Here is a 13,945-nt window from a genome sequence, read left to right on the forward strand (position 1 = left end):
GATGGGAACAATTCTCTACTACTGAAAAAACTGTTAGAGAAAAATGTTGCACCAAAATACAAAACTTCAAAGCCCAAGCGCACCCTGCAAAGTTGATCTAAATTTTATTAAATTTTGCATGATGCATTTTTACACCAAAATGAACAATATTATAGATACTTTTCTGAATCACCCTAATGATCAATATGCAAACTTTCCTGCGCATTTCGCTCGCATTTAGCCTATAGACGAATCCCATTTCACGCATTCCTACACCTCACTGACAGCCATAACTGGGTTCCCGTCGGCTACAATGCACCCAAAATGTGAAATGATTCGGCCTTGGCGGGAATTTTAAACTGCATTCCATCACCCGTGTTACACCTGCGGCGAAAACACACGTAGACAAAAGAATGATGAAAGTTTACAACACAATAGAATTCACTTCGGCAAAACACACAGATTCTACTTATCCCTATTGTTTATTATTCTATTAACCCTCCTTGTCCTTGCATCTTCTCTAGGCGTTAGGCGGCTTTTATTCGCACAATTGGGCGGTCAAAACACCACTTTGGTGCAGCGGGGACCCAGTAGTGGCCGACCAAATCCTGACCATGGCTTGTGGGATTCGTCTGTATGATAAGACAATTTTAATATTAGGTTCTCCAAACTCTTTCATGTGTAAGGAGGGGCAGAGATCTTTTGACACGGCCGACCATTTCTGAGAATCACCACCCACCACCCCGGGTGCACATAATTATTGCAACACCCTTAACTAATACAATATGAGGCTCTCTACCTTCTTGTATACTTTTATAATTAGTACTTTTAAAATTAGTAACAAAGATTCAATTTCAAATTATGAAAAATAAACACAGTGTAAATATAAACGTTAAAACCTACATGTATTGACAGGCACATGTCGCGTGCCAATGCGAGTGCCCCCCCCCCCCAAGTACGAGGATGAAACATTATTATGATTTAATTTTATGGTTCATTTGAAAAGAATTATGCCTTGGCTTTCAAAAAGTGCCGTGTTCATGTAAAAAACAAACAAACATCGTCTGGCTAAACATAAGGAACTCATGAATCTAAGCTACCAGACAAGCCAGAGGCAATTGTCGCATTGAATATATTGACCTTAAGGGCTGGGGTATGAACGTTTGGACAGTATTTATTGTGGGACATCAGAGCACATCAGACCTATCGAATTGCATTCTGAATACGAAGAATGTCATTCTGATATCAAATAATTTTGATTTTTGAAATTTGCAATTTAATACACATTTTATGGCAAATCATTAAAAATTGATATTTTTGATATTTAACAGTACTTGAAGTAACCTTTATCAATCTGATGATTTATACTTAAAGTGTATGTAGGTGGGATGAAAAGCCGACGATCAATTGAACATTTTGACCTTTCGTATTGAAGATATGGATTTTTTTCCCAAATCACCAAAAAAAAATTAGGTCTTTTGGGAAAAAATCCATATCTTCAATATGAAAGGTCAAAATTTTCAATTGACGTCGGCTTTTCCTCCTGCTACATACACTTTAAGAATATGTCATTAGATTTATTAGAGTCACGCGGTAGCCGTGACCAGCAAGTTTTTTAAAAAAAAGACTGATAAAGAAGACTAATAACAGATGCTCCCGCGAGACTATATTTACAGCTAACATTAAAACACTTGACTTCTATTGTTCGATGTTATTTTTCGCTGGGTACAAAATGTATCTAAAACCATGCTAAATGTTATTTACAGTCCCAGGTGTAATATCTTGACAACTCATTAATTCAAAAAGGGCCACCAATCCTACAGTCAATCATTGTTCGTAATAAACAAATATTTTTGCTTCCATTTCACGCGATATTTCATAGCGAAAATTAGTGGCAAATCATACTGATCCAGAATTTTTAGACACTGCTACAGGTCTACCTGGTTATCACCTTCACACTACTTTTTCAGATTCACTTCCAATTATACCCTAGCAATTTCTGAAATACCGTACATACTAATTCCGAACCCCATTCGCCAAAAAAAATCAAGTTTTTCACAATTCTTTTGTTCTTTTCGGACGACACATCAATTCATATAATAAATATTGTACATCGACACGCTATTTCACAGCCGAATCCCGTGGTGTAATGGTTAAGGCATTGAACTCCTAATCCGGGGACTCGAGTTCGAAATCCGATGACCAACTTATTTTTTTAATATTTTATTAAACAATGATTTTATTGTCATTAATCAAGGATAACACAATTTTAATCATCCAGTGCTATTATGATATTATTTTTTTTTTATCAAAGCAAGATGTTTGATTCTCAGGGATATTATTTATTGCATTAAGGGCCTATTTAAAAACAACCTATATGTATAGTGCAGCCGCTAGCTGTACAAATAATAAAAGAAATCTTTTTATTAATTTCTTTATTTATTTAAATCTGAATAACACAAGAAACTAGATCAGGTTACCAATATTTTGCTCATTTTTAGTTCTGTCCTACCACGGGGCGATTCGCATGATAATATGACAATAAAACATGTGATATGTATGAATGGTTGTTGAATCGATCTAGAGACCTGTCCCTTTGTCATCTTCAGCTATCGTAGAACTGTATTAACATGACTGTCATTTCAATTGTCATACCGTTCCGGTTGGTTTATTGCATACACTCTATAGGTGTGAAAAATTATTGTTCCACTAGTATGGAAGGCCAGCAGGGACAAAAACGTATCAAAAAAAATACAACCAAATATGGAAGGCCATTAAAGTCATAGTTACGTAAAGACAAATTAGCAAAGCGGCAAAAATACCCAAATGCCTATTAAAAGGAGGGACTGTCCCCACCACAGACACACGGAACCCCGATAGAGAGCAGGGCTTGAAGAATGAGGGAAATCAAAACCACAAACCGCGAAAGACCGCCAACAACCGCCGCTTAATAGGGATGTTAAACTAGATTGCCCTACATGGTTACAAAGAACCACAAACCGCGAATTTTGGATATCCACCTAAATTGCCCATGAGCTACAAAGAAGTATGGTTATCCAACAAGCTTAAGCTATAAATTACCCACTCCCCTAGAGATCAGGGCTTGAAGAATGAGGGAAATTAAAAACCACAAATCACGAAAGACCGCCAACAACCGCCGCTCAATAGGCATGTCAAACTATATTGCCCCGCAGGGCTACAAAGAACCACAAACCGCAAAATATGGATATCCAACCAGTTTAAAAGACAAATTAGCCACCGATAGAGGCCAGATCCTGAAAAATTAGTGAAATTAAAACCACAAACCGCGAAAGAACGCCAAAAACCGCCACTCACTAGGGATATCCAACTAGATTGGCCCGCAGGGCTACAAAGTACCACAAACCGCGAAATTTGGATATCCAACAAATTAAAACCACAAACTGCGAAAGACCACCAACAACCGCCGCTCAATAGAGACATCCAGCTACATTGCCCCATAGGGCTTCAAAACCACACACCTCGAAGTATTATCCAACAAGCTTAAACTATAAACTAACCCCTGATAGAGGGTAGGGCATGAAGAATGAGGGAAATCAAAACCACAAACCGCGAAAGACCGCCAACAACCGCCGCTTAATAGGGAAATTCGACTAGCTCTATAAATCTAAATAACTATCAACCGCGAAGTATAGTTATCCAACAAGCTTAAACTATAAATTAACCCCGATAGAGGGTAGAGCATGAAGAATGAGGGAAATTAAAACTACAAACCGCGAAAGACCGCCAACAACCGCCGCTTAATAGGAAATCCAACTAGATTGCCCGCAAATACAAAGAACTATCAACCGCGAAATTTGGATATCCAACTAGATTGCCCGCAGGGCTACAAAAACCACAATCATGGTTGGCATGAAGAATGAGGAAATTAAAACTACAAACCGCGATAGACCGCCAACAACCGCCGCTTTATAGGGAAATCCAACTAGATTGCCCCGCAGGGCTACAAAGAACTATCAACCGCGAAATCTGAATATCCAACTAGATTGCCCCGCAGGGCTACAAAAACCACAATCATTAAAACATAATTATCTTGCTAAGTCGTGGCACTTAGACGCTTCCGTAGTATAAGCCTTGCTACATAATACACGCATTTCTCAGCTTCAATTTGAAGTAAATCGGACTGACTCTGTGTCTCGCTGGCATCGTCAACATTGGGTATGTGTTGTTCATATTTACATTTTCTTAGTTGCCTTGAATAATTGAAGTATATTAAAATGTATATGTATCCCTATCAACATTACAGTCACGCGGTAGCTGTGACCAGCAAGTTTTAAAAATAAACGGCTGTTAAAGTTTTATTAAATTATTTACTGTCATAAATCAAGGATAACATATAATTTCAAACATCTATGTTTCGTTCTATTCGTTTTATGGAGTACTTCGAAACCCGATGACTTTCCAAGCTTAGAGTTGCTTGGATACATACATAAAAAGAAAGAAAATCCACCAAAAAACGTTGACAACGTAAAGAAAGCAGCAAGTTTAAAAAGCCCCCACCTCGGCTCACTTTTTGAAACTTGGTCCCATTTTGAATATCAACAGCAAATCGGTGTTTTTAACGTTTAAAACAATAGCATCATTGCCATTAACATGCCTACTTGTTATTCGTTTAATTCAATCATTGGTCATGAACTTAATAATTATTATAAAACAAAACATAATAGGATATTGGCCAAGAACAACATAATAACCTTTCTGATCGTTCCAGAACAACTTAATATCGCATCGGCACATTAAAGATACATAACACTTCTGGAAATGTTTTAAGTTGATACTTATGACAAAGATTAAATCAGTATCTTTTACAAATGGGACCAAGTTTCAAAAAGTGAGCCGAGGTGGGGGCTTTTTAAACTTGCTGCTTTCTTTACGTTGTCAACGTTTTTTTGGTGGATATAATTTACTTCGAGGACTGTTATATATCAAAAATTTGAAACATATCAAATTTTTATAATTTGTCATAAAATTTGTATTATATTGTGATTTTCAAAAAATGACAATTATTTGATATCAGAAAGACATGCTTCGTATTCAGAATGCAATTCGATAGGTCTGAGGTACTCTCATGTCCCACAAAAAATACTGTCGAAACGCAATAAACGCTCATTTTAGATCCCTTAAGGGGGAGACATGGGTAAAGTAGAGGTTACTGGAAAAGGGAAAGACCTCATACTCCAGTTCCCGGTAATGATAGAGCCATCGAGTGGAAAATTAGTTTCTTGTTTTATTTTGGAAGATCAAACCAATTATTATAACATTTCCATAAGAAATAGAATTGTATTTCCTTTCCCCAAAATGATAGTTTACTGTTAGACATGCCCCTTTTGAACTAAAAAGATGAGATAAAACAAAGAAATCATATATAATTCCAGCGTATAGAATTTGTGCATATGACGTATCATACCGTAAATATGGCGGACTTCTCAAATGCATTCAACAAAAGCATGATTGCAATCTACCGCGACAGTTCGTCTCACGATCAACTAGGTTGATGCCCTTGATGACAACATTTGATTGAATGGACTGCACTGCGCCATGATTACGGTGTAGGACACCGGTTCAAATCCTTTGTTTGGAGCCAATCGATAAAAGCATGCAGCGCCTCTATATGACATGTTGCCAATGCGTGTCGACCGTGACTGAGGCCAGTCCTGTTATGACCTTCCCGAACGCCATGCGCGTACAGTGTTCCTATCATAATAATTACACAACGTATTCACGACGTACTCCGTCGTTTTCAAAATCTCAGATTTTGTCACAACTACAGCATCTATTTGTAGGGTATGTTAGTTTACTGAAGGACTTTACAATCGTGTAAAAATCTGAATTTTTAAAACAGTGAGGGTGTCCTCCTCAGCAAACGGTAATTTTTTTTATGGCTTTAATGTTTATTTTAAATTTTGGGACTTTTTTTTTTATTGTTGATATGTTTGATGTTATTTCAAAAAAGGAAAAGGTACATACTTTGTTTTCGTTAATACAGCTCTTTTCCGCATTCCCCATTTGTTTTGTCGATTTACTAATATGACTGAGTTGTGACTGCATTTGGCGTTTTCAATAGGTTTAAATACATTTTAAATTTTTTTGTTTGGTCACCCCCCCTTCCATATTGAAAATCTTCCTAAGCCAATGATTATGATTTTTCATTTTAGAATTGCCTCAATTTGTTTCTTTCTTTTTCAGAGTCAACAATTTGCGGCATCATTGTTATCTTTGGGCATGAAAAAAGGCGATCGGATGGCATTCTGGGGCGCTAACCACGCAGAATGGCTAATAGGACTATATGCGTGTACGCAACTAGGAATCATAGCGGTATGATTATGTCATTGATCGTGTACAATACATGTACAGTTTCATTAATTTAGGATATACAGAGTTTCCCAGAAAAATTACCGGGTGAATGAATTGGACATAAGTCGATCAGAATCCAAAAATACAGCGTGTAGCCCATCTTATTATGCATCTTATATGTGATGCGATCAAGCAAAATCAGTCGGAACTCGGAAATATTAAATTTTCAGTTTCTGATAGCATAGTACAAAGCATTTACAATGCTGTATTTGGCAGAAAACCCCACTGCAATTGAACAACCAGTTCCAAAGATATGAGCAATTAAAGAGCTTCCAAAACAAAAGGAATCAAAAGGAAATATTTCCTTTGTCTGGCTATATCTCAAAATCAATATTTCCGAGTTTCGACTGATTTTGCTTGATCGCATCACATATGCTAATTTTACTTGAATCAATTGACTGATTGCAAAGAAATGAGTGATTTCATAACGCATGCATCAATTCATTTCATTTCAAGTTTGAAAGAAAGATTATTCAAGTACAACACAATGCGCACTAGTAGTTAACTGTCAATGGGCTTTATATTTTGTTATTTTTAAACAACCTGTTTCTTGCAAACATTTAATTAGATTTTGATCAAATTTGAAAAACTGCATGATATGAAAATGAAAGCTTGCATGTAAGATGATGCTCAGTACTTGTAAATATCTTTTTTCTTTATTGTTGATATAATTATAGTATAAAGAATAATTGCATAAAGAATTCGAGCTGGCTAAAAAATTTCTCACACACATTAATTTTTTTGGAATATTTCCAAGAAATGGTAATGTAAAGTTTAAATCTTCACTATAATATTGCATGATATCTAAAATCACACGTTGGCTCAAATGTTTTTTGGAAAGTTAAAATATAACACATTTGCACAACATAAAAAATCAAAGCTGGGAAACTTCCAATAGAGGTTATCCGTGTTCTATAAGCTGCATATCCTACCAGCGTCTCCTATACCTTGTTTAGGACTTTCAAAAGACGTACCTGTATGTGTAACCATGACTATTTTAAATCAGCCCGCCAAAATCATGCAGGTAACTCCGAGTTCGTGCATTGAATTAGTTTGAATGAGGAATACTACGGGAACCAGTGCCTTTTGTTAGAAGTCACGCATGAGTAAAGTGGATAACCTCTATTGCAGAAATCAAAGTTTTCTCGGACAAACTGTTGTTCATCTTTGACAATGAAAGCATGAATAACATACACCGTCAGATTATAAAATACATAATGAGGACTAAATTTAACGCGATACACAAACTTTAGGAAGGAGTGAACGAGTATGAAAAAAGGCGCCTGTTGATCAAATTTGGAATGAACTGCATTGATGGGCGCATTATTTCTTCGCAACCAGTTGACCGAATCAAATAAAATTTACGTATATGATGCACAATAAAATGAGGCAAGAGCTACGCACTACATTTTGACGCACAATAAAATAAGCTATGCACTATGTGCAATAATTATGTGTACCCCCGGGGTGGTGAATTCTCAAAATGATCTGCCAAAATCGCTTCCCCCCTTTTGGCCGTGCCATAAAATTTTTGCCCCCCTTTGATGTGCCAAAAAATCTTTGCCCCCCCCCCTTTTGACATGCCAAAAAATCTTTGCCTATAATTCACCACCCCGGGGGTACACATAATTATTGCACCACCCCTAATATGTCCAAATTCATTCACCCGGTAATTTTTTTCTGGGATACCCTGTATACCAATTGATGTAGAGCCTAGGGTTGGCCTAGTGCCAATCAGACCGATCCTCGCAAATTTTACTCAATTAATTTAATTATTTGAAACATAGCAAATATGGACGAACGATAATTACCAAATTAATTTAACCATTCAAACATAATTTCGTTATACCTTTGTTTGTCATTATCGTAGGTGACGTTCTGTTTGGATTTGCCTGTACAAACGCTGGACATTCTGCTTAAAAAGGTAAGAAAGCTTAGACACTGATAAACTACTATGTGAACCCATAAGGCTAATAGCCACATTGTCAAAAACAGCAAGGGAAGTATAAACAAATGCTAATTTAAAGATAACCGCATCGTCAGTAGGGAAGTATAAGATCTAACCAATGCTAATTAAAGTACATTATTTCCCGCCCTTTTTGTATAAACGGTCAATATACAAACATATTCAACTGCAATCGGAGGTCCCGGGTTCAACCATCTCTAAATTCCACCCACTCTTATATATTTCCATCGCGTCTTTACTTTACCCGTGAGGACAAATCAGTCCACTTCTATTTTATCAGTATAAAAAGAAAATAAAGATTTGATACTTGTACTTTTTATGAACTTCCGCCTTTAAAATATTAGGCCTCTTAATGATGGCTTATTTCTATGTGATATTCTCTCTTTTTTTTAAAGTGTAATTATATTGGGGTGCTGATGCTACAGACAATTCCTGTTAAAATTTTAAAAACGTAGCAAATATTGGAAAGATATGTAAGTTTTCACAAGTAATGAATACAATTTGATCTATGAAACATGTCAAATGAGTTCAAGTTCAGTTCTCCATCATCTATAGTCAGTAGTAATGATAACCAAATGCAAAACGTGTCATGTCGTGTTTATACCGAGCTACTCAGCTATTTTCATCTTGTTACAGTTACAATGTAAATGTCTGCTTCTTACGCGTTCACCAGATGATCTTGTTGACAGAACTGTTCAACTCATTCCAGAACTTCGAGATCATTCAACTAAAGGATTTCCAAGGTACGTACAATCGTACATGTTTAATTTAATATGATAAGACATATGCCATATATTTTCATTCTCGTACTAAGTTACACTTTTCACCAATCCTACCTAATACTATAGTACATGAGTTACAGACTGTTCGACTGCTCACTGCCAGAAGTAGGCAAGTGTAATAGCTGCAATATCATGCGCGGTTTTTTTGGGGGGGGTTGGGGGCGCGAGCCCACAGAGGTAAACGCAGGGGGCGGCCAAAACGAAGGGGCGGCGGAAGAAGAAGGGGCGGCAAAAAGAATTAGTAAAGAAAAAGTATAAAAAAATTTGAAAAAATTGTATATATATACATCAAAATGTGTTGGTTTTAGGGCGCTAGCGCCTATAATCCTTTTTTATAGGACATGTGGTTCTTGAGTTAAGTTGTAAAGATGGCTGAAACTACATTAACTTTGTAAAACGTACATAACTCATTGACAGCAATAAATCAAGAACGTTTTCAAAGTACATGCTTTGTAGAATGAACTTCTGAAAATCGATCTTTTTGGCTACCTCGACCAACAATACTTAAGTCAACCCTTAGTATTTTAGCTGTTCTTAAGCAAAAACATTTATAATATGATTTATAAAGCGCCTTTTACAAAGTAGACAAGGAAAGAAAGAAAGAAACCAGCAGATAAATCTTTCACAAAGACAAATCAATCTGAAGTTCACAACTCATCAACTGATGACACTTATCCCGTCGTTAGATATGTTATATGATCCAAAATCAAGAAATGTCATTAATCCAAACCTTGGTTGAGCAAAATAAAATGAGGCAGTGCAGAGCAGAGGTGGCAGCCTGCAGTTTGTCGTTATAAATGTTATTGTATGGGTGTGAAATGTAATTTGAATTTTGGCGTATCTTGTCCAGCATGCTTATTTTTATAATTTGTTGTGTTTCTTTGTGTGTTTTATGATGGTAATAAAATGAATGATTGAATCATTGACTTTCCCTTCCAGCTTTCCAGACTTGGAACTTATTGTTCACGGAAATCTGAGCCATTTTGATCATCATCAAGAAAGGTTAGTTGTTATGAACAATCCACAAAAAAAACGTTGACAACGTAAAGAAAGCAGCAAGTTTAAAAAGCCCCACCTCGGCTCACTTTTTGAAACTTGGTCCCATTTGTAAAAGATACTGATTTAATCTTTGTCATAATTATCAACTTAAAACATTTCCAGAAGTGTTATGTATCTTTAATGTGCCGATGCGATATTAAGTTGTTCTGGAACGATCAGAAAGGTTATTATGTTGTTCTTGGCCAATATCCTATATATGTTTTGTTTTATAATAATTATTAAGTTCATGACCAATGATTGAATTAAACGAATAACAAGTAGGCATGTTAATGGCAATGATGCTATTGTTTTAAACGTTAAAAACACCGATTTGCTGTTGATATTCAAAATGGGACCAAGTTTCAAAAAGTGAGCCGAGGTGGGGGCTTTTTAAACTTGCTGCTTTCTTTACGTTGTCAACGTTTTTTTGGTGGATTTTCTTTCTTTTTATGAATGTAGCCAAGCAGCTCTAAGTTTAGAAAGTCATCGGGTTACGAAGTACTCCATAAAACGAATAGAACGAAACATAGATGTTTGAAATTATATGTTATCCTTGATTTATGACAGTAAATAATTTAATAAAACTTTAACAGCCGTTTATTTTTAAAACTTGCTGGTCACAGCTACCGCGTGACTGTAATGTTGATAGGGATACATATACATTTTAATATACTTCAATTATTCAAGGCAACTAAGAAAATGTAAATATGAACAACACATACCCAATGTTGACGATGCCAGCGAGACACAGAGTCAGTCCGATTTACTTCAAATTGAAGCTGAGAAATGCGTGTATTATGTAGCAAGGCTTATACTACGGAAGCGTCTAAGTGCCACGACTTAGCAAGATAATTATGTTTTAATGATTGAGGTTTTTGTAGCCCTGCGGGGCAATCTAGTTGGATATTCAGATTTCGCGGTTGATAGTTCTTTGTAGCCCTGCGGGGCAATCTAGTTGGATTTCCCTATAAAGCGGCGGTTGTTGGCGGTCTATCGCGGTTTGTAGTTTTAATTTCCCTCATTCTTCATGCCAACCATGATTGTGGTTTTGTAGCCCTGCGGGGCAATCTAGTTGGATATCCAAATTTCGCGGTTGATAGTTCTTTGTAGCCCTGCGGGCAATCTAGTTGGATTTCCTATTAAGCGGCGGTTGTTGGCGGTCTTTCGCGGTTTGTAGTTTTAATTTCCCTCATTCTTCATGCTCTACCCTCTATCGGGGGTTAATTTATAGTTTAAGCTTGTTGGATAACTATACTTCGCGGTTGATAGTTATTTAAATTTATAGAGCTAGTCGAATTTCCCTATTAAGCGGCGGTTGTTGGCGGTCTTTCGCGGTTTGTGGTTTTGATTTCCCTCATTCTTCATGCTCTACCCTCTATCAGGGGTTAGTTTATAGTTTAAGCTTGTTGGATAATACTTCGAGGTGTGTGGTTTTTGAAGCCCTATGGGGCAATGTAGCTGGATGTCTCTATTGAGCGGCGGTTGTTGGTGGTCTTTCGCAGTTTGTGGTTTTAATTTGTTGGATATCCAAATTTCGCGGTTTGTGGTACTTTGTAGCCCTGCGGGCCAATCTAGTTGGATATCCCTAGTGAGTGGCGGTTTTTGGCGTTCTTTCGCGGTTTGTGGTTTTAATTTCACTAATTTTTCAGGATCTGGCCTCTATCGGTGGCTAATTTGTCTTTTAAACTGGTTGGATATCCATATTTTGCGGTTTGTGGTTCTTTGTAGCCCTGCGGGGCAATCTAGTTTGACATGCCTATTGAGCGGCGGTTGTTGGCGGTCTTTCGCGATTTGTGGTTTTTAATTTCCTCATTCTTCAAGCCCTGATCTCTAGGGGAGTGGGTAATTTATAGCTTAAGCTTGTTGGATAACCATACTTCTTTGTAACCCCGCGGGGCAATTTAGGTGGATATCCAAAATTCGCGGTTTGTGGTTCTTTGTAACCATGTAGGGCAATCTAGTTTGACATCCCTATTAAGCGGCGGTTGTTGGCGGTCTTTCGCGGTTTGTGGTTTTGATTTCCCTCATTCTTCAAGCCCTGCTCTCTATCGGGGGTTCCGTGTGTCTGTGGTGGGGACAGTCCCTCCTTTTAATAGGCATTTGGGTATTTTTGCCGCTTTGCTAATTTGTCTTTACGTAACTATGACTTTAATGGCCTTCCATATTTGGTTGTATTTTTTGGATACGTTTTTGTCCCTGCTGGCCTTCCATACTAGTGGAACAATAATTTTCACACCTATAGAGTGTATGCAATAAACCAACCGGAACGGTATGACAATTGAAATGACAGTCATGTTAATACAGTTCTACGATAGCTGAAGATGACAAAGGGACAGGTCTCTAGATCGATTCAACAACCATTCATACATATCACATGTTTTATTGTCCTATTATCATGCGAATCGCCCCGTGGTAGGACAGAACTAAAATGAGCAAAATATTGGTAACCTGATCTAGTTTCTTGTGTTATTCAGATTTAAATAAATAAAGAAATTAATAAAAAGATTTCTTTTATTATTTGTACAGCTAGCGGCTGCACTATACATATAGGTTGTTTTTAAATAGGCCCTTAATGCAATAAATAATATCCCTGAGAATCAAACATCTTGCTTTGATAAAAAAAAATAATATCATAATAGCACTGGATGATTAAAATTGTGTTATCCTTGATTAATGACAATAAAATCATTGTTTAATAAAATATTAAAAAAATAAGTTGGTCATCGGATTTCGAACTCGAGTCCCCGGATTAGGAGTTCAATGCCTTAACCATTACACCACGGGATTCGGCTGTGAAATAGCGTGTCGATGTACAATATTTATTATATGAATTGATGTGTCGTCCGAAAAGAACAAAAGAATTGAAAAACTTGATTTTTTGGCGAATGGGGTTCGGAATTAGTATGTACGGTATTTCAGAAATTGCTAGGGTATAATTGGAAGTGAATCTGAAAAAGTAGTGTGAAGGTGATAACCAGGTAGACCTGTAGCAGTGTCTAAAAATTCTGGATCAGTATGATTTGCCACTAATTTTCGCTATGAAATATCGCGTGAAATGGAAGCAAAAATATTTGTTTATTACGAACAATGATTGACTGTAGGATTGGTGGCCCTTTTTGAATTAATGAGTTGTCAAGATATTACACCTGGGACTGTAAATAACATTTAGCATGGTTTTAGATACATTTTGTACCCAGCGAAAAATAACATCGAACAATAGAAGTCAAGTGTTTTAATGTTAGCTGTAAATATAGTCTCGCGGGAGCATCTGTTATTAGTCTTCTTTATCAGTCTTTTTAAAAAAAACCTTGCTGGTCACGGCTACCGCGTGACTCTAATAATTATTGAACGCGTGTACCATGATTAACAGAGAAAATGGATCATATGAAGGAATCTGGAATTATCATGATTATGGGCAAATTCTGAAATTATGGGGAACATGATAAACAGATAAAACCTGGTTTCTCGCTTGACAAACAGGTTTATCGATTTTGAAAATCCAATTAATTGAAAAATAGCTACAAATCTGGTTTCTCTACCCGATATTCCTGGTTTCTCGGTGAGAAACATGGCTAAACTAGCTTTCCCTCTTTTTATTGTGTACAATACACATAAGTCACCCTTAACAAAAATCTTTGAATTTAAGATTCCTATTAATGTTCTTATATAAATCTATTCATTCTGCCAGCCGTGTGTACAATATGGATGCATTCATGAAGCTCGCGACTCAATCTGATATGGACCAAGTTGAGACAATATGTTGGAGTATTGATATGGATGATCCGTG

At 36.7% G+C, this 13,945-nt stretch overlaps 1 protein-coding gene across 1 annotated transcript in view; it reads left to right on the top strand.

Moving 5' to 3' along the window:
- LOC140161897 (medium-chain acyl-CoA ligase ACSF2, mitochondrial-like) overlaps nt 1-13,945 on the top strand; it is a 30,222-nt gene that overhangs the window by 2,350 nt on the left and 13,927 nt on the right. Inside the window, exons 2-6 of the mRNA XM_072185196.1 lie at nt 6,205-6,333; nt 8,243-8,296; nt 8,975-9,081; nt 10,060-10,122; nt 13,847-13,944. Of these exons, the coding sequence (XP_072041297.1) occupies nt 6,205-6,333; nt 8,243-8,296; nt 8,975-9,081; nt 10,060-10,122; nt 13,847-13,944 (451 nt within the window). The remainder of the gene's footprint in view (nt 1-6,204; nt 6,334-8,242; nt 8,297-8,974; nt 9,082-10,059; nt 10,123-13,846; nt 13,945) is intronic.

The sequence above is a fragment of the Amphiura filiformis genome, chromosome 1 (assembly GCF_039555335.1).
Source record: "Amphiura filiformis chromosome 1, Afil_fr2py, whole genome shotgun sequence".
NCBI lineage: Eukaryota > Metazoa > Echinodermata > Ophiuroidea > Amphilepidida > Amphiuridae > Amphiura > Amphiura filiformis.